The sequence below is a fragment of the Danaus plexippus genome, chromosome 6 (assembly GCF_018135715.1).
Source record: "Danaus plexippus chromosome 6, MEX_DaPlex, whole genome shotgun sequence".
Classification (NCBI taxonomy): domain Eukaryota; kingdom Metazoa; phylum Arthropoda; class Insecta; order Lepidoptera; family Nymphalidae; genus Danaus; species Danaus plexippus.
Genome location: NC_083540.1, coordinates 1,898,699 through 1,923,653, shown reverse-complemented (window position 1 = coordinate 1,923,653; position 24,955 = coordinate 1,898,699). Strand labels below are relative to the sequence as shown.

Below are 24,955 nucleotides of genomic sequence, written 5' to 3'. Positions count from 1 at the left end.
TAGTTGAAATTTTTTTTACATTTTTTTTTTTTGGGAAATAACAAAGCTTTACCAATAGCCAAACGTTTTGTAATGTTTAAAAAATTTACACGTAGAAAAAAAATATGATTAACATTTTTATAATTTACAATTTAAGAAAAAATATTTATTGTCATAAAAAGAAAAAAACTGCACAGAATGAGGAAATGTCATGTAATTCACTTTAAAACTATGCTTATTTATTAATTAAAGAATTAAAACCTGAACAATACTGATATATTCTTATATGAAAAGTTTTTCGACAGCTTTCATGGTGTGAAAGTGGTACAAAGATCTCTGTTTGATGTTATTACTGAGATAAGCTTCACGCTGATATATAACTTAACACAAATGTTACATTACGAGTTACTTTAAGGATAGCTATGTTGATGCACAAATGGGTTCATAATTAATGCGCTTAGTTTAAGTTTGCATCTTCACACTGCGTCATAAACTTTACCCGTCTCTTAGTCAATAACCTACGCCAATAAAATAATGTCTGAATATTTGTGAACGAAAAACTAGTAACTCACCGTACGTCATGAGGATATCAACTCGGACTAAGTATACTAATATTAAAACAAACGAGATTTATTTCCGTCATATCGTCTGGTAAGATATATAAAATAAACAAAGTATGCTTATTATTGAAAACAGAATACGTTCTTTTATTTTATATTCTATACTATAGACGAGCCACGTAACTAAATCCTCGCCTTACCCCGCCTAATAGTCGCAGCGTAAGCGCTGGAGAGGAGTTCGATACGTGATTTGAATTTAAATATTAATTTAGATTTTAGTTTTTATAATTCTTTATATAAATAATGTACATTTTTATGTTGTGTGTAATTTTCAAGTCAAATAAATAATACAGAATGACATATTCAATAATACGATCAGGTTTCGTACCAGCGAGTCGCGACATCCGATAACGCTGTCCCAGTGGTTATTCCAATTAAGTTGTTATACTGTATTTGATGAGTTGAGCCATTTTGTTTGTATATTTTGACAGATACATCGTTTCACTTTTAATTTTACATTATTTATATGGTATGTATAAAATTAAGATTGTTATAAAATAGCAATCAATTCGCGAGGAAAAAGTGAAACTTCGAAATTGTAAACAATCCTTATCCAGTAAATTTTAGATAAATATTCTGTCCTATTAAATTATATTTGTATCAAATCAACCTAAAATATTAATGAATATAATAAATAAATTAACATAGAACAAGAAGTACGTATTTCAGCTAATTTCCCAACGCTAACCCTATTTACCTCGCTGCATACCAAGAATACCATCCTGTCTCCAACTTTCTACGTTTGTGTATCTTCTTTGCTCTCTCCTTCAGCGTTAAATGTTTTACGCAACCTTGTAAGTCGTATAAGATTTTTCACTTCAAAAACGAACTCACGGATAGGCATTACATGCGGTTAATTGGTTACCGATTAAATACTACTAAGCTATAGAACATCATTATTCTGAGAAACTTTTTATAATCTCTAATTATAATTTTTAAAACCCACCAGACCTGAACTCGCAATTTGCAAAATCATTGAATACAATTGGTCATACATTTTTTTTTAATGATTACTACTGAATATTGATATAATGTTCATTCATTCGTTCCTTCGATACAACGAAACGTCAATATTTGTTGACCTGCGGTTGAATCTTGACGGTAAAATCATTCACTTTAACAACATACATTCATTCTGTCCCAACACTAAGCGTAGCGTCTGTGATATTGCGGTAAAATGAAGGCGGGAAACAAAGTACACTTTGTTACGTATTTTGAAAAGTAATAATAAAATATCGTACATTTGATTATAATTAATAATGAATATAGTTAATATGCAGTGTGATTTCTTATTATATTATTAACTTTATTTTTCTAGTTTGAATACTCATTACCATTCTAGAATAATGAGAATAGAGAATAGTTTTATGACGCCCTAACTCCAATTGACGTCTTGTCAAGTAATACTTTTGTTTATATAGTACGTATTTATTAAGATATTAAATTATAAAGTTTTAAACTCGTTTCACTGTTACAACGATCCGTTATCCACTTTCACATTTATTTTTCTTTTTAGAAACATTTTTCTTTGGGTTTGTATTTACTATGTAATGTTCTATTTTTAAAATTAAATAAAGGCATATTCTATAATTTCGAGGTATGTTTGTAACGAATTGTTCGTAGAAAAAACTTAAAAAATTGTAATCTAATCACAACGAAACTTTAGTAAAAATCCTTGTTCTTTCGAATAGAACTCTTTTGGACGCCCGATGCAAAAACAAGGGTTTTATAGATTTTATATCGATGTCTGTTTGTGTGTGTATAATCTTTTTATGGCATCGTAGCTCGCAAACGGACCGACCGATTTTGATGCGGTGCTTTTATTTGAAAGCCAGTTCCTTGGAGTGGTTCTTAGCTGTGTTTGATTAATATGGACCCCGCAGTGTTAGTACATGCTCTTTTCCTAAATGATGTAAAGTATTATTGGCCTATGATTACGAGAAAGTAAATTACAAGTGTAAGTATAATCGTGGAATATATTAAAAATTTTAATAAAAACATTTAATTTAGTATTTAATGTATATTTTCTCATAACAAGAGTTATTCTCTGATATTACATAATTACACAGCCGTTTTACTTATGAAAAAGTTAAAATTTTTTTATAAGGTCGTAAAAAAAAGAAAAAACTTTAATGTCAATTGAAATATTAATAATTTTGATTGTAGAATAATATTCGGTGTTCGTCCCAATAATGGTTCACCTAAAAGTAGTAATGTATCAGGGATTATGAAAATAAAACCATTCGTTTCGTAAATATCCACTCGTATATTGACATTTGTACTATTTACAAATTTACAACTTAAAATAAACGCCTCAAATAAATTACGTCCGTCATATGAATGAACAATCAATAACACGTAATTATAGAAAATAAAATAGTCTGACATATTTTCTAATACATAATATTTTCCATTAATTATTTAAAATTTTACGTTAACTTGTCGTATACACAGCTAACTTCAATGATTTGTTTCGTCAGCAACATAAAATGTTTTCCGAAACGACTTTGTACATGATACAATTACCGATTAATGGTACTAAATGATTGGCACAACAATTATTTGGCAGTTGCAGCTTTGAATAAAAAAAAAAAAACTTTCTGTCAACAATCAAAATACAAAATGGAACAAAAAGTGTTTATTCATATAAAATCAATGTTAAGATTTGTTATAGTGAAACATCAAACAAAACATCGGTGACACGGAAACAATCGAAATACTGTCAGTGAAATTCAAGAGTGCGTAAGCGGTAAGTAAATACAGGTGTTATAAAAGGAGTTCATAAAATGCGAAAGATGATTATTTTTGATATCTTTCACAATATTCATTATATATTTCCCTTTTCATCAAACCGTCAAGAAAAAGCATCCAAAATTTCCAACGCACTTTCGAAACATCGCTGACATACGAGAACGATTCCGTCCCTTGGATCGAATCTGTGAATGTTAGATGTCTTTACAGAACCCAGTGAAGTATCTAGAGCAATATATAAATGTTAACATCAATGAGGCACATTCATATACGTATTCAGTTACGATAACATTATTTACATATAAATCTTTTAAACTAATATGGCAGTATGAGGTTTAGAATTAGATACACGACCCTTCAGTGACACTTTCCTATACATACGTACATCCGCGTCGATCGTGAAGCGAATGAAATGTAAAATGCGATATTCCGTTGTGTCCGAAATAGACGATCGTTAAATAGATTTATTAAATCCGTTACAAAAATACCGCAGATCGTAAAACCTCCGCTCGGTCCCAGCCCGCGATCCGTAGGTACAGGAATGTGTCACAGATTATATAAACATCTATATAATTTACAATTCGATACACATTTAAATATCAGTCTCTTTCGTCAGACGAATAGTCTGGAACACTATACACTATTCACTAATTTATTGTCGTCTTTGGATATACTGGGAATGTTAGACGAATCTGGTCAACTGAGTGTGGAAGTCCCGAAGGAATATTTGCAGTTGAGGGAGAGTCGGTCGATCGTCGGGCGACATCGCCCAGCAGTACGCCATCACTGCAAACCTAAACAAAAAACTCCTATGACACTCTATTCGGCATAACTCACAAAAAGCCGTCTTTAAATCCAGCCATAAATATAGTCCTCTACAGATAAGTGATTTAAAATGAATAAGAAATGATATTATAACAGAAGAATCATTATTCGACTCACAATTCATCGGGGCAGTTCGCTGGTTGCTGCAACCGGTAACCATCTCTCAAGTATGCTGCGACCTCAAACGGATCTACTTCAGCGTAAGGTTGGTGTGCCAACGTCGTTAACTCCCACAACAACACCCCCAGCGCCCACACATCCGCTGACGGACTAAATTGTTTCTTGGCCAACGCTTCCAAAGCCAGCCATTTAATTGGTCTGTTCTCATTGTCACCCAAACAATGGTAGTCCGCTGGGAAGAGATCCCGCGACAACGCGTTATCCGCGATCATGACTCGGAGGTTCTCATCCACTCTGATAACAAACAAACTAATTAGGACTCGACTATACCAACTAACGGTATTGTCTGATATGTAAAAGTCCGTCATAGAGACTAAATTAATTTTATAGAAACTTACATGCAATTCCTTGCTGCTATATCTTTATGTAGCACATGTTGAGTGTGCAAGTACAGTAAACCATCCAGAGCGTGTAACGCCATTCTGACGACGTGCTGTGTTGTCAAAGGTGGAGGTGGCGGCCCACCCGAGGCGACTCCCATATTTACTCCACGGCACGAGAGGAGGAACTGTTTCAGATTCTTCCAACCAGCACTCCAGGGGTAAAGTAGAAATGGAGCAGTTTGATCCTCGATACTGACGCCGAGGACAGACAGTACACGTTCATGATGAAGTCCGTACAGCATACAACCTTCTTGCAGTAAAAGTGATACCTGTTAAGATAACACTAGTTAGAAATAGATCTTAGTATTGCAATACGTACATATGTAAGTCATAGCCACAAATTTACCTGCACTTGCGAGGCGTGTTCAGCGACAGTCTTTACAAGAACCTCTTGTTCTCTTGCCTCCTCATCAGCGTACGTTCCTCTATAAACCCTTCCGAATGTTCCTTCCATAGCCACCGAGCGCAATCTCACACGACACCTCTGTATAGTGAGTTCAGCAATTCTCTGCTGTAGGTCCCTCGCCCTCTCCTCCGCGGCCGTTGCTGGTATGGAAGTGGGCCTTCGATAGCTGGTATAACTGGCGGCAGACTTGCACGACGAGTCGGGCAAGAATGCGTGAGCATCCTGTTCATCACTTCGAGCTCTGCGAAGTTTCTTTGCCCTCGCCTTACATGCTGCAGCTGCTACAGCTGCTATCAGCAAAGCGGCCCCAGCACATCCAGCACTAGCGTAAAATATATCAGCGGAAGTAGGGGCGTGGGGTACGCTATCCACTCTCACCGCCGGTTTAGGAGCTTCTTTGAGGCATATCTTCCGTCTCCGGAAATGAAGAGCCGTCGATGAGGAACCGATCGAGACATTCAATGATATGGTGACGTCGACTTCGGCCGCCATGTTGCCAACACAGGGTAGATCTACTCGCCATGTCTGTGGCTCGGTGGGTACAAATCCTTCGCTTGATATATTAAATGTTGGTGTGTGTAATGCTTGTGCGTTTTCTACAACATCGACATGCAGAGTATATGGTAACTGCAACAACAATACAAAACTTCTGTTATCTATGTGTCAAGAGCGAATAATTAATATTGATGTCACTAAGATTAAAAGTGCTTGGAACTTAAATGTACGTGTATTGATGACCCAGATTTGTGAGGATAATTTGACCATAGATAGAAGTAAAAGCGCGCCCAACTCATACACATCACGACTTTCTTGTAACTGTATCGCCACAATTGGGTGAGCGACTCGATCTTAAACCAGCAAGACTCTAAGCGTGATGTCAGTCGGATCAAAAGTCGGTGACCCGCGTTTGAGCAGACCGCTGTCAATACACCATTTTAAGAAATCGTGTCGTCCAGTATTATGGAAATAGACTACACATAACACAAACTTAGCCAATGATATGTAAATATCCATCATGAAGCCTGTAACGAGCTACACAAACACAACTCACACCCTCATTATATAAGACTAATCAGGCGGCTCGTAAAACAAACGATTTTGCCGCGGGCCTTTACCTCCGTCAGGGAGCCTCTTAAACGAAGGTGCGACATAGTTCCCTCTAATTAAATATTATCACTGAACAGCCGCCAGGCGGCAGTCGGCTCTATGGACAATGAATGCATGACCAACTTACTGTTTTCTAAATATTTGCTGCCTAGCCAAAAGCGGCGACTGAGTACAAACTGTATACAATAATCTGATATCCAAATATAAAGCTATCTCGTGTTATCAAGATTAAAGTTTGCTATCGGATTTACTTAAGAGTGTAAGCTTTTCTTTATACGAGCGACGACATCAGTTTAATCATTTTTTCCCTTAAAAAATACTAAGTAAAACGTTACTAACGAGTTTGTTCTAAGCACAATCAAAGAACAAAACAACGGAAGAATGAAGAATAGGTTTATTTTACTTGCTATTATTATATTGTAAGAATTTAGTATAAAATAAATACATGTAAAATTTTATCGTAAGAAAACTATATTCACTCCTTCTAGTTCGTCGTCTACCGATATATTTGAGGCGTATTTGTTTATAGATACAGTTCAAATAAGCTGTCGGTATCAGGACTCGAGACCCGCTCACTTTGTATTTACATAACCAGCGTCCGATTTTACATATTTACTTTCCGTATATATTACTAAATATAACACAGATTGTTAAATTCATATCTAAGTGCATACCATATAATTAAAATAAGTAAACAGTATAAGACATCTATCTTTAATAGTTCTATCCAATAAATTATTTCATTTAATAATCGACACTCGAACAAATAAGGATAAATACAAGACCTAATGTCCGTTTGACGCCGAATGAGATAGTCTTATCGGAATTAATTTACTGTCTCTATAAATTTAAATAAGGTGTCGCATTTCCATAAGGATAACTAGCAAGTAGGAACAAACATGGCCGACAGGCGAACCGGAAAAATAAACTTTCCTCCTTAACGTAATTACTGCAATTCCGACCGTCTATGCTATTTACGAAATGGTTGGTTTGCTTAAAATTTATAACATTTACTCTCGTCCCTAATTTTTGGTAAGTAAAACACACACTGTTTTCAATTGCTTCTAATAACGTTAAACATTATGTATATTATTTACGTGACAAAATCATAACAATCGTAACAATCCATTGTTTGAAACATGCTGTCGACTGTCGTTAGGAAGTCGTATGTTATTTAAATACAAGCTTTAGTATTATTAATTCAATCCTAGTTGAGTCAGACTTCATGGCTTAGTGTTATACGTCTCTATTACTTGCTAGTGAGTTGGTTCAACATTGTTCCATAATATACAACCTTTTCGTAATCGTATTTTTTTTTTAATTAATAGGAAGTATCCCAAAAAATGTTTGCAGATTTATTTGAAATAGATCTGAGAGGTATTAAAGCTCACCGGTCGTCTGGTCAGGCTCTGCCAAGTGAAGTGTAAGTCGCTGATAGTGGCTGGGACTGGCACCACGAAGTTCAACGCGTAGAAGTTTATTTGACCATCACGGACGTAGAACAGTTCTGCTGTTAGACCTGGGAAATGATAAGTGACGGTTTAATAACACATGAATAATCTCTTAACATAAAAAAATCTATATAAAAGTTTCACTTTTGTGTGAACATAAACAGCGTAAAATAGGACAAAAAACTGCTACAATTGTACACGTGAAATGAACAGACCAGGATTTATCCTACAATTCAGGGATTAAAAAAACTAAAGTAGGGAAACGTGAATTCGAAACGTAGTAAGTTGAAACCGAATTCGTTGAAGTATGACCGACATTAAACCAATAAGCATCAATAACACAAAATATCTGACAAAAGATTAAATCGCACGCGTTCTATGGCGGCGAGATAAAAGCAAGGGACGCCGACCGCCTCGCCACCTGTACACAAATCATGGGAACTGAAAAAACCGTTGTATTTCATGTTTGAGGACATACATACAAATATATGGTAATGCCGCCCGCTCCCGGTCCACGCTTATAATTTATCTCGTAACCACATAAATATTTACATAGCTTTGTTTCGCTTTATTTTAGTTTTGTTTAGATCAACAAAGAAAGCTTTTTTTTGTCATGAAAGCCGTGCAATTAGCGGATTTGGAATCCGTTTCCAACTAGGTACCGCGTGTAGTGATGTGGACTTCAGATTACCGTGAAGACGAACATCAAGCAGACCTCGTTATGATCGTATCAGGTTACATCATTAAAATTTTATGAAATAGCCTTTTTATTTCACATGTCTGCGTGATGTGAGATACAAAAAAAAACTTCATTATTTCTGTTAAGTCCAGTGAAAGTCTGCCATTATAACGGAAATGCACGCATTATATCTCTACCTAACGACAAAGCGACGGATTCAAATATACGTCTGGTTATACTTAAGATGTTTGGACGATTGCGGGAAATAAAACACTAATAAAAGTGGCATATCGTATCGATAGTGTATCTTTATCATGTCATATAATATTTCTTTAACAAATAAAATCTAACCAGTTTCTAAAACAACCGTTCCGCTTTTCAGAGTAATATTTATAGATAATTATAGTGGACCTCTCTAAACAAGTTTGTATTCGGGTACGGGGCTCGGCTCGTTATGCAAATGAAACGGTCAATTTATGAGTTAAGCCGAGTTAATAGTTATTTGTTTATTCGGTACACGATAAAGTCGATTAGGCGTTTAATAGTTATAGGTGTTACATTATGACACAAGGTGTAGTTTGTATGCAAAACTACCGGCGCCATCACGACACGGAGACGCTGCCAGGACAAATTGATTCCACGCTTATGAACCTATAAAGTTGATAAGTATGAATAAATTATACGTTTTATACCCACGTACGTATGCAATTCAATTGATATCCTAAAATTGCTTAGCAAATAGCTGTCTCTAGACCAACCGGTTCAGGATCTAACGATAAAATCATCACGTTCAAAGAATTTGTTCCTTATTCTTAATAAATTGTTTCTCGGAAATCTTAAACGTAATCTGTCCAAAAATTTTAATAGTTACTTAAAACAAGTGGCAGAACCACTCGAGACGGTGTCATTTACGAGATTTTGATGAGGCAATGGATATAACTTAAATAGGTCCGCTGTAACTCCAGCGACTGCCAGAGGAGCCGGCTACCGTCCGCGGCCTCTTTGATCCACCGGCAAAAAGACAAGAACACTTCATACGACAAATAACGAAAGATAACCCGGTGTCCCTGGCGGCGCCCGTTTTTTTGGCTACACAAATTACAAACAACCTATGAACATGCCGCCAATAAAACGGATTATATAAAATATATAATACACCATACATCGCTAGAACATGACGCTCGCGGGAAACGATCGCCATTCAGCGGTTCGCACCTCCGAATAATACATTCATTACCATCGCACAAAGCCGTTATGAAGAATGAACAAAATGGAGGCACGCACAATAGACGTCGATATATCGTAAAGGAAGCTCCCCTCGGAGACGGATTTTAGGGCATACCGAAGGCATTATTGTGAAATTATGAGGACGAGGCGTGCAAGGAAATAAAAACAAAACGCAGAGGTGACGGTGAATAAAGGTGTGCGGAGTTATGCACTTAGTCAGAGGGTAAGCTGAGGGAACAAAAAATAAAGCTTGTTACATCCACAGAGTATACACGCCAGATATTATAGAGTAAAAACAGGCAGTGTTTAGATGGAAACCGCTAAATAAACAAACGTCTGACATTTAACAACCGCATCCTATGATAATGGTAATCATAAAATTGAAACCGTGCTAAAAATAAGCCCCGATGTCCCCCAGAATTTTTGGGATTGTATTTAGACATCGCGACGAAGACAGTTTTATTGGTCAATACCGGAACACATCGCGTTAATGCTGTAAAACGTGGAACAGCATATAATTAACTATTTGTTTATACAGGGTCACTGGCTCCTACCCTCGTAAATTAAACATAATTTAAATTTTCCTAACAACCACTTATAATACATACAATTTAAAACATTCATATATATGATAATAGCACAACAAAGTTATATTACGTGTTATATTCTTTTAAAGTGAGTTATGTTCTTAAATAACACATTAGGACGTCCAGGAATTCCTAGCATTTGCATCCGACACTTCCTCGTTGCCAAATTTCCTCACGCTGAGCTTTCAAAGTCCTGCCAAATTGGCAAGTTTCAGACACTAATAGTATGGACGTGAGACAGTTAAATTTTATAGAATGTCTTACTATTCCATAAAACCAGTGAAATATAAGAGTACATTTAAACAAACAAGCTGGATAAAGATATGTTTTTTTTTTTAATTTCGACTTATGGCTAAGTAAAATAATTTATTCTGTTATGCTCACGAAGTTTGATTATAAATTATATGGTTATAAGGACCCGGGCATTTGATTCTTAATATTTTGCAATTAAATCATAATTAGTTGTTAGATTTATCATAAATGATATTAATGTACTTATAACAGAGTCTAATGACATTTGTTAGTAAAATAACATTATTATATTGGCTATGCATCCAATAACAATCAAATGTCTAAGAACATTGATAGGTAAGATGAAAAAAATATTGAATATAGTGAGAGAACCGTAAAAAGAAAACCCGTGTTCCCCAATTTGCAGTAATTTGTTGGGATCCGATGGGCCGAGTTAGAAATCTGTGAAGTTATTTATCGAAATCACTCAGGTGTATAACAAAACATTGAAAATAAGTGTTCCGGAAGCGAGGGAATACGATCTTTTTATATTTAACAAGATTCGTCGGGTTCAAATCCTGTTACGTGATTTACTATACGTGAGTGCTAGATTCGATAAGCCTATTGCCGGAGCGGAACTAGCAAATCAAATTTTAGGGTTCACTGTGGTTAATATGTGTATTGCAAAATAAAATTACTGGAAGTAATATTTTATAACATAATTTATTTTATAAGTATAGTTGAATACTATGTCAGGATCGACTCTGTCTAGGTATTTATTTATCTGACCATTGCCCTGGCGTCTGATTTTAATTTGATAAATAATCAATAGATTTCTCCGAAGAAATTTATAATGGAAAAATTTCATTTCATAAAATTCAAACTTCAGATTATTATATGGCGTATGAGTTATTACTAAGCCAAAACCTTATACAAAACTTAGTTGAGAGTAGATTTTCCATCGCTAAAACAGAAAAAAATTTCATTAAGGGTGTAGATAGAACGTTAAACGTTATAACAGCGCTCCCTCGATCTCACCATCACCTGCCTCCTTTATTAATGACTGCAATGAAATTACGTTCCACCTGAATCACAACTCGAATGCTCACAGTATCGCCGTAATTAATTACAAATAATACTGGCAGTTTTAACGATTACGATGATAATGAAACGTTTGTGTAATAGTCCTTTTTATTACAAGTAAAATAGTAAAAATATTTAAAAAAAAAAAAGCCCGGTAATATAGAAACGCATTAATTTTAAATTTCTCATCCACGGACAGCTTCAGAGCATGTTGTGTTAAAAATACCTCAAGATGATCGATCTATGTTTTTGTCCTATTCCTTGTCACTGCTAAGCTCGCCGAATTAGTTTGACACAGGGAACATATTTAAGATTTTTTGCCACAACAGATGTTCCCGGGATACTTTTGACTTAATTAGCCGCAACGGAACGTAACTCGCCGTTTAAGTTAAGATGTACAGAGATATTAAATTCTAATACCGCTGACAAACTATTCGCGATACGATTCGATACGATTATGTTTTCATATCAATTATTATTATTATTATTATTATATATACATAAGTTAAACATATCTTCAAACCTTTTTGTTCTGTTATAGAGTATAACGTTTTTATTTAAGCATCGCATGAAGACGACGGATTTATATGAAGCTTCCCAATCGAACATTACTCGCCTGCCCTGTATCGCGAATTAACACCTGATAAACAGAACGGGCACTAAAGTTTTATAGCGCGAACCTATCAAAACAAACTCGTGTTGCATTAATTGTTATGATTAACATACCGTGACATAACAGCGTAAGTCCAATATAACATAACAACATAGAACCTTAAGTTTATGGCGTCAGGATCGAATTTTGTTAATTAATTAATAGCGTAAGCGAAATTGAGACCAGCGAATCGTAACACGACATGACGTGTTGAAGCGAAAATTAACTTGGAAATCATGACGCAGGCTCGGTGGAGGTGTCAACGAAATCATTAATGTTTATTAACAAACTGAGAGTTTATTACATTACTGAATGTTTATATATATTTATCTTACAATCGTTAATTAACGATAATCGTGAGTTAATGTTTAAATCAATATATACGTCAAAGTGCCTTAAAATATTTAAATGATTCCGAGGTAACCTAAGATTTAAATATGGTATTTGTATTCTGTAGAAAAAAAATGTTTAGAACGATTCACATGCAAACTAAATGTGAACTTTACTAAAAGTATAAACCTCAGCATAATGTATGATAGATTAAATTAAATCCTTTCCGGTTACCACATCACATCAAGATTCAAGAAAGTCCCATGTAACTTAAGCCTTATTATCAAGTCGACCCACGTGCTTAAATCCTTATCACGGGATTAGGATCCCGACCGAACTTATGACACAGTAGCTATGAATGTAAAATTATTTTGTTATCGGCAACGTTATTTAGATATTAAATTTATCACTAACCTATAAACAGTTTACAAACGCTACCGTTTAAATAGATAAAATATTACTTTAAATGAAACAGAAATAGAAAATAAACCAAAGACGTAACATTTTACCGAACAAACTCAAATATAGCATAAAGTACACGGAGCAGAACAAACTGACTGCTACCAAGAAAAGCAAAGAACGATATAGACGTAGTTCAAACAAGGCTTAAGGTTTCCTGAAACAGCCATTGCTGTAATTCAAATAGAAACTTCAATGTGTCGCATGGTGGTGTCCGGTGACAAGAACGTAAGAACACGCTCGACAAACAAAACTATCCAAATATTAACCAGCGACACATTATTCGATGGTTTTGTACGGGAGCGTATTGACGATGTTTGCTTAACTACTAACATGGGGAGGGTATGTTGAAACGTAGTTGCACTGATCCTTTATTGTTAAAGAAATGCAACCAAAAAATATCATGTTTTGTGTATCCTAGACAAAATTTCATGTAAAAATAATAACTGTCAACGGTTTCGAGCACGTTCCAAGTGAGCAGTTCTGGGAGTTTTGAAGTGCTCTCCAGGACGCCCGGAGCTCAACCCGACAGCTTAAACGGCTAACACCAACCTTTTGTCAACCGTGCAATGTGTACATAAATATCCAACCCATCATCATAATCTTCGTATGATGTATGGAAACAGTTCGTTAAAAATTTACACAAAACTGGCATTTTGCAATCCATTTTATAAATGATGAATAAGTTATGAAGAGTTTTTAAATTTTAACACAGTATAACTATCCAATCTTATGATATATATCATGTAAACCAACGCCCAAACGAGCCGTCCAATAAATAAAGAAGCAATCGAAGGGAATCGCATGCACCGGGTATTATCGAGTTGGCAACCGTTCAGAAAATAATTTACGCAGCCGTCAGTTGCGATGGAAATCATAAAAATTTTAACATCCACCGTTAAGTAAACAATGGGCAAAAAAAGCAAAGGGTTTATTGGACGCCCGAAGGCATTCGTGGCATCGTGTTTCGACTCTCATATCTCAGATGGAAATAAATTAAGTTCATAACCTCAGTAGATTTAACGCAGAATTATAAAATGTATGAGTATCATTAAAAATACAATCGAAGTCGATTTAAAACTGTAACAATAGTGAGGATTGATTATCTCATTACACGGTCTTCAACGAATTTGGTAAGCGATCGTGAAGTAGAAGGCTCATCAGACTCCGCACCAGCTAACAAGACGTATTACACGCTCACCAGACCAGAACTCAATATGTTACGGTAGCAGGTATTTAAAAAAAAAGGTTAAAAGCCGCAACACAAATTATACACGACGTTAGAATTAAGCAGTTGTATAAAGAAATCAACGTCCTTAAAAAAGGGCCAGAGAAGAGTCAACGTATCCCACGATAAAATCGAGTAATACATTATAATACGGGAATATATAAACATGAGAATAATTTAAAACATATAATAAATGAAAACAAATTTAATTAATTCCCAGTCGACGTCGGGGGCATCTGTTTTGAATATAAAATACTAACCGTCACGTCCCCTAGAAGAACCAATAAAAAGACCCACACAACTGACGCACACAAAAACAAATACAAAAACCTACCATCTTAAATTTTGATCTAAGCAGACTCAGGGATGCATTATTATTAATAACCGATGTCTAAATAAAACACGTCGGCTATAGTCCAAAAAAAAGATATTCTTTTTCCAATACAAGACATTTATTAACACGGGCGAACAGTGGATCGAGATAAAACAAACATGGCGGCCGGCGCGCGCGCATAAACATCAGGTTTATCGTGGGAGGCTGTCACAACAGCGCCCATTGGGCAGTCGATGACGCGTTGGTGAAAGCTGGAAAAGACACCCTGCAATATAATCAGAGATTTTATCTACCACATTGGAAACCTACGCACGCCATATTTTTGTAATAATATTCTAGTCTCGGATGCCAATGCAGCTCTCAAACTCGTTAGCCTGACTCGATAACATCGGTTTTTAGACACGCACTAACCATTTAAATAAAAATAACTCCAAGTTTTACTATAACGGATTTTTTAGGCGTCAGTTTACTTAGATGTAATTTGAATTTTAATTACTTTCACCATAGGCTTTGCGGAGTGCCTGTAAAGATTCGATTCAGATAAAAAAACGTTTGTATACGCCACAAGGTTCTCGTTATCGTAATAAAAAAAAAATTGAAACGTAACAAGCCTCTAATACGATTGAACAAGCGGTTCAACGTATATTATCAACAGAGCAAAACAACAAAGAAACGATTCGTGAGCCCATTACCGATCCATCATGGTGGACTACCGCGAGATAGATTGGTCATATTTTCCCTACCATAATACCTTAGGACAGCCTTTGGTTTGCACTGGCCTCAATCGCTCCAAGTCAAGTTTGATTTGCTAATAACAATAGCACGAGTCGAAAACAAAAACCGCAATAGCAAAACAAATGAAACGTATTTTTTTGTTTTTTAGACATTAAATATTTAATGATTAAAGCCCTTAGATTGAAATAAAATGCAAATATATTAAACATATTCATTTCAGAAAGTTTTATTTAATTGACTAAAAGAATGAGTTAATTGATATTATGGGATCCGTGATGTGACTTAAAGGGGTTCCGGCCATTTTGAGAGATATAACTACCACATAATAACAGCATGCGAGAACTATAAATCAGAATTAAGGTCGTTAGAAATGCTTCATCTTTTATTAGTTATTAAGATGCATCTAAAACAAACAGCGGCATCGGACGAATCGGAATGTTACTGCAGTTTAAATAATAAACTGTAAAATTAATATGATACCGAGAAATGTTGATTTGTGTTATATTTTTAAAAGACGTCTTAAATACAATCTCGACTGGGAACAGAGATGGAGAGAAACACTTTATTTGCTGGAGAAGGCCCTGCATTGAAACTAGCGTTCGAAGAATTGAGGATCCAAGTAAAGGATTTAGATAAAAACCTAAGACACGACAGAATTCTTGTTTGTTTTCTCCTGCACCAAGTCACGACTCGCTTAACTCGAGTTAAATAAAAATATACCTCACGACAATAAACATACTCAAAAGTTTAAAGGTAAAAAATAAAAATAATATAAAATGACGACACAGGTCAGTGAAATAATAACGGAAATAGACGTCGCTAGAATAGATAATAGGTCAAATAAATCTACCATTTTATTTTTTGCCTAAAAAATATATGGAGAACTTCGTTTAGGAATAAGCGTCTTAGATAAGTCCTGGGATTATTTGCATCAGGCGTGCTCTTGTTCTTTTGTTCAGGTAAAACGTGACTTGGCCGTACAGTTTTTTGTCCTTTACATTCACGACTTTTACCAACACGTACGGAATGCAAGACGAAATTTATTGTGATAAAATTTCAACAGCAAAAATACATACGCCGTATTTAAAAATATATTTAAATGGAACATACGGCGTTGATTGTTTTAAAATCAACAAGCAGTCGTAACAAATCGAGTAAGGAGCGGTAAATAAACTGCTAGCCATTAAAGCCATTGGTACGGTAGGTATGTTGACTGAGCCAGAAATAAACTGCCCAATCACGGGAATTCTAAACTAAACGACATTACGAATGAAGGAAACGGTGAACATTTTAAATATACATTATATTCGTCGTACAAAAACACAATTTGAATAAGGTAATAACAATTCCTAAGGTATGCAAATAAGCTTCGAGCGCACCCGAGAATAGTTTCTTCTAATATTTGTATTGAGCGACTGCTTCCCGTAAGTATATTTTCTCAATCAACAACAGTTCAGCACCCACTGGGGTTTCTCGAACAGTATCAATGTTTGCTCAGACAGTTCAAACCTAATTGAACTGCAAGTCAATAACGATAAACAGTTTAAACTATCATACATATAAAAAATCACATCTCGTCAGCGCGTGATAACGGTTGCTGCAAAGTAAGTGAAACGCCAGGAGTACGCTGTTCTTAAAAATAATAAAATACGCGTAGAATTCCGAATATATAAGTTTCATTTAAATCATTACTCGCCAAAGTCTTAGATTAAAAAAAAACTCAACTTTAATGGAAATAAGACAACGAAATACGAAAATAAATCTCCGTGACAACTTCACTTGTCGGACTCTTTTTTCTATAAATTGTTCATAAAACAGAAAAGTCATTTTTTACTAATAGTGCTGTCATAATAATCTTCTAAAAGTATAAATAAGAAACCATGCGGGTATAGCAGACGCCGCAGGAGGCATAGCCGCCTGATCTGACCCATCCTCGCATCATGCTGTGAGACATGCGAATTCACTTCAAAGAATGTTTTCTTTAACCCACTATCAATTCATTTCAATACAGCCGAGCGTAAACAAAATGTCACTAGCGTCAAGTGTAAATATTGTAAAAATATACTCACGACCATATTATATTACATATCGAAATGTCTTGAGGCATTCCTACATCACGGTGGTCTGGCAGCATCTCAGTTGCAGATTTATCTCAATCGCAAAGGAAAAAAGTAATAATAAATTAACTGCTATGAATTGTAAGACTTCAACTATTCAATGTATAGTCCGAGTTGTAGCTAGTTAAAGGAGCTAACACATTACAACTTAGTGTTCAACAATTCATAATGTTTACATGAAATTTAAAATAAACCAATGAGGCATTTTATTACTTCGATTTTTCAGCCGAGTCACGTTTCTCCCATATCACGACACATCATATTACCAATGCAACTAAAGGAAACGCATTAATCTCGGGAAGTGTTATTCCACAATAAACTAAGTAAGCATTCCATCTTTTATAGCGCTTTGGCCAATAAAATGCTATTATTTTGAAGCTCAAAACGGTGTGATTTACGGTTCATAAAGTAGTCAATTGAACTGCCCCAAAGTCCAAAGATTTCTTTGTTTGTGTCAGTCTTAAGTATCGGGTTGGCTCGGCCAAGTTTAACATGATGGATTCGTTCGAGTGGCGGCCATATCCGGTGCAGCAAATTTAACATCCAATAGGCTTGTTTATTCAGGGGTGCACTGAACCATTAAACTCCGCCGTAACAGCGTTGACCGCGTTAAATTCTTCAATACTATCATAATGCTCAACTTTCATTGCTTTCTTACGAAACCATTAAATTTGGTGTGCCTGGTGTTCAATAAGCCGCGGTACGGGAAAAATTTCAACCGAAACCGTAATAAAAACTAGTAATTACTAATGGTCTTTAAAGCTTAGCTTTTATTGGATTACTCATACAACAATGGGCCACGATCTGAACAACTATGCTTAAGGGACTTTGTTTTGTACTATAATCCTATTAAAATTGAATTTGAAGTACGTTTTCTCAACTTTTCTCCGAAGCTCAGACCCCTTATATTAGCTAGTTGATTAGGTCCTCGCTGTAGAGATCTCAGAATGTCAGTGGGGAGTAGAATAGTAAATTTTTGGGACATTATTTACGACACTATTCTCTTCAAAAGAACTATATGATTTACAGCCGATCTCACAAAAGCCACTACTTTATTATGACGTGCTGGTCGGGCCGTGCATTGTGACCGAATATTTTATTTTTTCAATCGTCATGTTTGTTTATTTTGCTCCTCGTCCCTAAATACAGTATTGTCGCGATGTTACAATAAACCAGCCATATTTCACGGTCCCAAATTGTATGAATGAATATTTTTTTTGGCATTTTTTTGTTACTTACAAACAGCCCGTTAGTTTAATTAGTAAACGAGCCACACGTCTATACATAGAGTACGTAGTTCAGAGCTGTTAAGTAGAGAGAGAATGGAATTTCGTAGTGATAGCGGTAGAGCGTGTATCTACTGATTAAGCTTACGAGTGTTAAGTGGATATACATATAAGTATAGACAGAAGTCTATAAGCACGGTCAACGCTGACGCCTGGTGTATTTGCGTAGGGGGAGTTAGTGGGGCGTGTGTGTGGTCTCCTCCTACGAGCTTGCACACTCAGATTTTTACCTTGTAATAATCAACCCGTATTATTAAATGCTATATCTGTCATGATTATTAATATACAAATAAAATTCATTGTAACAATTATTCCGTTCTTTTGACCTCCATTCTAATCGCTGGTTCTAAATCAATGTCTATTAATTTATAATCTGTTTTATTCTCGCAGATAAATTCTAATCATAAGATAAATAAATATACTTTTAATAGTTTTAACATTTATAATATTACGATTAATAATTTGATATTTAAATGTGGATTGTATAGAAGGAAGCATTATCTATATATTTTTTGCGAGGGAAGTGCTTAAGCATGTTATAACGCATTCAGTTAATAATTTATATTTGCAGGCGCGTGTCATTCCGGCTCGCCTATTCAATTACGGGCCACACAAAACAATTTTTGTTATAGCGACCTCTCTAATGCGACACATTTTAGCGTTGAATAAACAGTGACAGTAAATAGAATGTCGCGTGGCATCGCTACAGGAGTTTTAATATTATGGTTATGATGTCACGCTGGGACTCAACCACATGGGCCGTTATGACCGTGAGATTCTTGTATCGATCTAGTCAGGACGTGGCATAAATTTTAAGAGAAAAAATACGAACGTACTGCGAAAAAGGAATTACAATTTGGACTGTATTCCCTGATCATCGATCACAGTTGGTGCTGTCAAGTTTCAAACTAAGCTTAAACTGGGCTCTGGTGGCATGTGACAGGTGATGGACGCGGCGTGACGGGCAGTCAGACTGTGCCTCCACTAGAGGATGCCCTCGTCTGACCTTAAAGCTTAGGGTCAACTGATTTAACATCATAACACACGTCAAATCCTCTAAGCCAGCGACCGTCATTTATTTTATGCATAATTTACTAAACTCATATAGTATCTTCTACGTCTGTTTTTTATTAACTTTTATAATATATAAAGGTATATACAGAAGAACGATAACTAAATGTAAGGTATACTACAAAACAAACATGAAGAAAAGTACTTAAAAATACATAGAAACTAACAAATCAAACTAATATATCTTAACAAGTTACGCAACCGGTCATTCCTCCTGTTATACAGAAACTGTGAGAGTCACGTGCGTGTGCGCATCGCTGATGGATCGATGCTTTTTGTCGCGCTGACGTCTCCATCCATTCTTGAGCAAATTGCCGCAGACCTAACACAAAACCCACTTCGTGATTGAACGGAGAGCCCCACCATTATTTTGAATAACCCCAACTATCAATCACGGAGACTAATTTTAAAATTCCTATTTCGTACACTTGATCTATCGCTAGCATTAGAACGTTACGTGTACTGATATATAGAATCTATATAGATATTAACAAATCGGTATCATACGTCAAAATTGTTAGGCCGTTGAATATTACTTTTTGGATCAACTATCCGCAGCGAAGCGTGGACTTAGAATCTTGATACGAAATGGATACCTCATTAAAAAGATTTAATAATGAGGTATGAGAACAGGCGAGGAAACAAATTGGCCGACTCCCGTTCCGTTATTTATAACAATCTATTTATTCAGCTGTACTGTTTGACCTGGATACGCTAATGTCATCTCGTTTTCTGTTCTCATATATACCTTTAATTTGGACGCGCTAATTCGGTTGAATGTGTCACATAAGTAACTTGAAGGCGGGAATTGAAATTCTTTTTGAATTTAAATGCTGGGAATTTTACAGTGCATTTTCTTACCACTGAGATCTGCATTTTTATATTAAAACGCTTTTATTGAAGACGTATAGAGAGAAATTGATTGCAGCTATGGAAGCAATAACTAGGTTCTGGGAAAGGAATAGAAAGTGTAATGTGGCATCACACAGTCAATAAATATTGTGGAAATCAAATACATTTTTGCTACGAGTCTTTCATATCAAATTTTAAACTGTTCAAGTTAAAATAACAAATAAATATATGAACTTTATTTTAAATAATGTCAATATTTGTTATAACGCAATTAAAATAGCAAGATTTTGAAATAATAAAAAAAGGCTTGATATCCATAACAAGGTATCTTTCTTGTACGCGACAGAATTCAGAAATTGAAATGCGTTCGCCCATCCAATTATCACCTTAATGGATTCCGTCTAAACCAATCAGAGATGATTGGTTATCGAGTACCTACAGGCGGAATGTGAAATTTACTAGTAAAAAAAAATGCCCATGGAACGCAATTTTCCCATTTAGAGCTCTTGCAAAACTGGATGCACGCTTTTGGACTTGCATGGCAGAACAAATACGTGGTTATAACCTTCGAGTCGCAGCTGACTATTTTGCTATTTATTTTTAACAAAACCGCCTATTAATATAAAATTTAATTGCAATATAAATCTTTTATATCTGCCGTATTCATAGTATAAGTCGGTGAAAGCTGAGCTCCAAATTCTATTTCTACCGTCTGCATCTCTGGGCTTAAGTGTTCCCAGCCTAACCACAGAATGTTCTGGCTCTATGCAACGTAAACGTAAAACGAGCTCTGTTGTCTAACAAGAAGCAGATCACATAACAAATTGGCTTCGAAATTAATTTTTAATTAAACACTTTTATTCTCATCACGTAAGGGGTATACTTGCTAAGCCCCACCTGCCCAGTGTGACATATTACACTCGGACGGATTAAAAACTCCGGTAACAGCAGCCGTGAAATTAATTGAATTTATTTAGGGCCCTCTCCACATCAAGTCGTGTGTCAACTTTATTTACACGATGAATATTTTTGTAAAGGACGTCTCGTCATATTTATAAAGCGCCGAGGCTGAATGTTTATTGAAATATTTCATTGTTAATTCACTATACGACAACACAATCCGGCGGAGACATAGAGATAGGTCGCTTAGAATACAGCTTTAATAGGATTCAATGATACAATAATAACTTTACTTGGGATTTTTATTATGTCATCTATATCCGTCTCGTTATTGAAAGGAGATTCCACAATATGATATGGCAAGAAGTCAGATAAGCCATGGGTTTGGTCAATCTACACGTTTGAACGTCCTGGCACGATAATGATAAATGTTGGTGTAGGTCGTTAGAAAAAAAAAAAAATATCAACTTAGGATAAGAAGAGAGATAACGTGCCGGAAACGTAGCATCGTTAAATATTTTGAAGATATAATCATTCGAGTGTTCATAACTCTAAAAATTTACGTAGAAAAATAAATATAAGATATGTACTTAAAAATATATAGAAGCTTGTATACGAAATTTTATATACGAGTATCTTATTACCTTTTATTTTTTATTCACCACAGAAAGAAACCCAAAACTCTTTAGAGGTATCTCCTTACGAGCAGACGGGTAGCGTCATTTTTATTGACCCCAAATTAATTACACCGAAGTGTAAAAGTATCGGTTACTGTATAAAAGAAAAATTGACAAGAGATTTACTGATATGGTTACGTTAAAAATTGTATCAATAAAAAAATAATAATACCTACATATGTTAGAATAAAATATTCCGATATATTGAATCTTCATTCGTATTTTATTTTCTCGGTAAGAATTTGTAGAAGTCAGATATACGATAAGCCATAACCATAAACTATTCATCGGATAGTGGCTGGGAAGTTAAGACTATCGCTACGCTTTACGTTCCAAAGGAAAGACATCGCGGTTTTGAATATTGAAATATGAATCAATGTTTGAGTAATTTTATTCTTAGAAACCATTTTAAATATAATACGACATTTCAATGCGAATAACGTTATATCCGTAAAGATAAAAAAATATACTTTAAATTTATGAAATAAATTAGAACTCGCATTTTGTAACAGAAAAATAAAATAAAATCGGGTCCCAAGGTGTCAAAAGACACATTTGATATTTTATTGGATTGGCTCGTAATATGTAAATAAATGTCACGTTAAATAAATTACACGTGTTGGGGACTGCGATCTCACACTGGCGAGTTTCTCCGGATTAAAGTAACGATACGACTTATTTTAATAATCTTTCATACATAAAATTTTATTCTAATGTTAAACAAGCATTGTGTATATTAAGACGGCATATACTATGTAGTTGTTAAATTTGAATTTTTCGTTTACTCCGTGCATTGTTTAATGAAATTCTAATTTCTAAGCAGGAACAAAGGGCAGATGGTTCTATGGTTGACAAAGATGAATTGCCAACAGGTCTGTACAAAGGGACAAAAAGTCGTCACTAGAAAGCATCTTATTACCTGCGCGGACGCGGGGCCCTTTTAAATCTGTCACACTCACAATTAACGAACTGTACCACGGTTATATAACTCGAACATAGACTAAATACACTTCTCAGAATTATTGCATTTAATAAATAGATCTACTATTTGTGTTTATAGTCTCTTTTTTTTAACAATCACAAAAAGAAGGTTATATTTTAACGATTTCGGCTGTATATATTATTGATTTGAGAAAAAAATTGAAAAAAAAAAACGCTAAGTATTTCTATTTCTTTAGAAGATATCTCATTCGAATGTGATTTACGAACATTTTGTTTTTAGCTGAGTTAAATTGAATTTAAATACCTAATTTATTAGATTTCTTTTTATTAAACGTTATGTTACATACATAATTGAAAAAAAATACAATAAAGGAAATCTTTCATAAATTTTTATGAATAGATTTGCTTATTATTATATTAAATAAATACAATTTTAATACGTATTTAAAATTTCTGTTATTACAATAGCGTCTTCCACACAACAGATCAGTACGGCTATCCGTACGAAACTTTTGCCACCTTAGTATAAAAGCTTAGATGACAGATAAGGGTATTTGGGTTTATGCGTCCCAAAATTGCCGTAAAATAAGATTAAGTTTCCGTTCGATTTCCAGGGTTTGTATTTTTAAGAGGTTTCTGCAATTTCGTATGCACAATGGATAATCGAATTCAAGGAATAGCCTCCAATTAAACAGGCATTTGTGTGCATATTTTAAAAATATTATTATAATAAATAACACTACATTGCTCATTAAACATACATAATCTTAACTAAAATCATTATTAGAAATATTGTATTGATAGATTCAAGTCTATTAGCTTTTTTGTTATCAACATATTCGATTTTGTTATTCTTGTGTACATTTCAAGTTGTCTTTAATAATAATGATAATTCAAAGGGACTACTGTTTTATCAATCGCAACATTGTTATCAATGCTTGCGATTCTTTATCTGTCTCGGGGGAATGATCAACGACTTATCAGCCAGATCTAGTGTTGAATTAACTGTTTATAATAGAAACTATATAGGTACTACTACATTACAGGTTAATAGTAGCATAATATAGGTTCAAAATATGCGGTCTTAAGTAAATATTAATAAATATAATTATCACTGCATACTTTTGTAGACATGAAACTAAACTAAATTAAAATCAATTAGGTTGCATTAGTTGCAATACTATTGGCACTCGTTATTATGAGCTATAAAAATGTTACACAAAAATGAACTCTTCCAACTAAACAATAGAATGTGAATTAATTTGGCTTTTCTGTATATGACTCGATTAATAATTACAATTATATAAAAAATTAAAATTTTTCTTAAAACTCAGATTAAATTTATCATACATATATTATATTTTCACTTACCTAAAAGTCTCCATACTTCAGCACTACTCAAATAAACATTAAGATGTGCAAAACATGCCGGCAACAATATTATAAACGCAAACCACTTCATTGTTAAAAGTTCGTAAATTTTCAGTCTCTAATCCCTAAGACCTAAGTTCACCAATTGTTTAACTCACATTTTCAACAACCGTCCAACTACGCTAAGTCGTCGATTCAAGATTACACACTCGTATAAAATGTACAAATTCACGTGGAAACTTGAACATACGCACTATTGGGCTTTTCAGTTAACATTTATTCTTATCTTTATTCATGTACATAACCATAGACACTCATGTTCTAATAAAACTCGCGTAAAACAATAATAATCAGATTGTTTTCAATGAAGCGAAACGGCACTAGCGTTCCGTAACATTATATTCGTCAAACTGGTTGTGTGTTGCCAGTTGCCACTTGCCAGCTTGTATTCGTTTCTTACCGATACCAGCTGGGGCCGGCGGACTTAACCTT

At 34.8% G+C, this 24,955-nt stretch overlaps 1 protein-coding gene across 1 annotated transcript; it reads right to left on the bottom strand.

The window, feature by feature from the left end:
- Positions 1-2,845: 2,845 nt before the first annotated feature.
- Positions 2,846-24,917, bottom strand: LOC116778956 (tyrosine-protein kinase Drl). The gene is made up of 6 exons (XM_032673066.2): positions 24,464-24,917; positions 7,643-7,770; positions 5,085-5,771; positions 4,694-5,007; positions 4,293-4,589; positions 2,846-4,144 (listed from the first exon to the last, which is right to left on the bottom strand). The coding sequence occupies exons 1-6, from the start codon at positions 24,552-24,554 to the stop codon at positions 4,033-4,035; spliced, it is 1,629 nt and encodes a 542-aa protein (XP_032528957.1). The 5' UTR covers positions 24,555-24,917; the 3' UTR covers positions 2,846-4,032.
- Between the last annotated feature and the right edge of the window lie 38 nt (positions 24,918-24,955).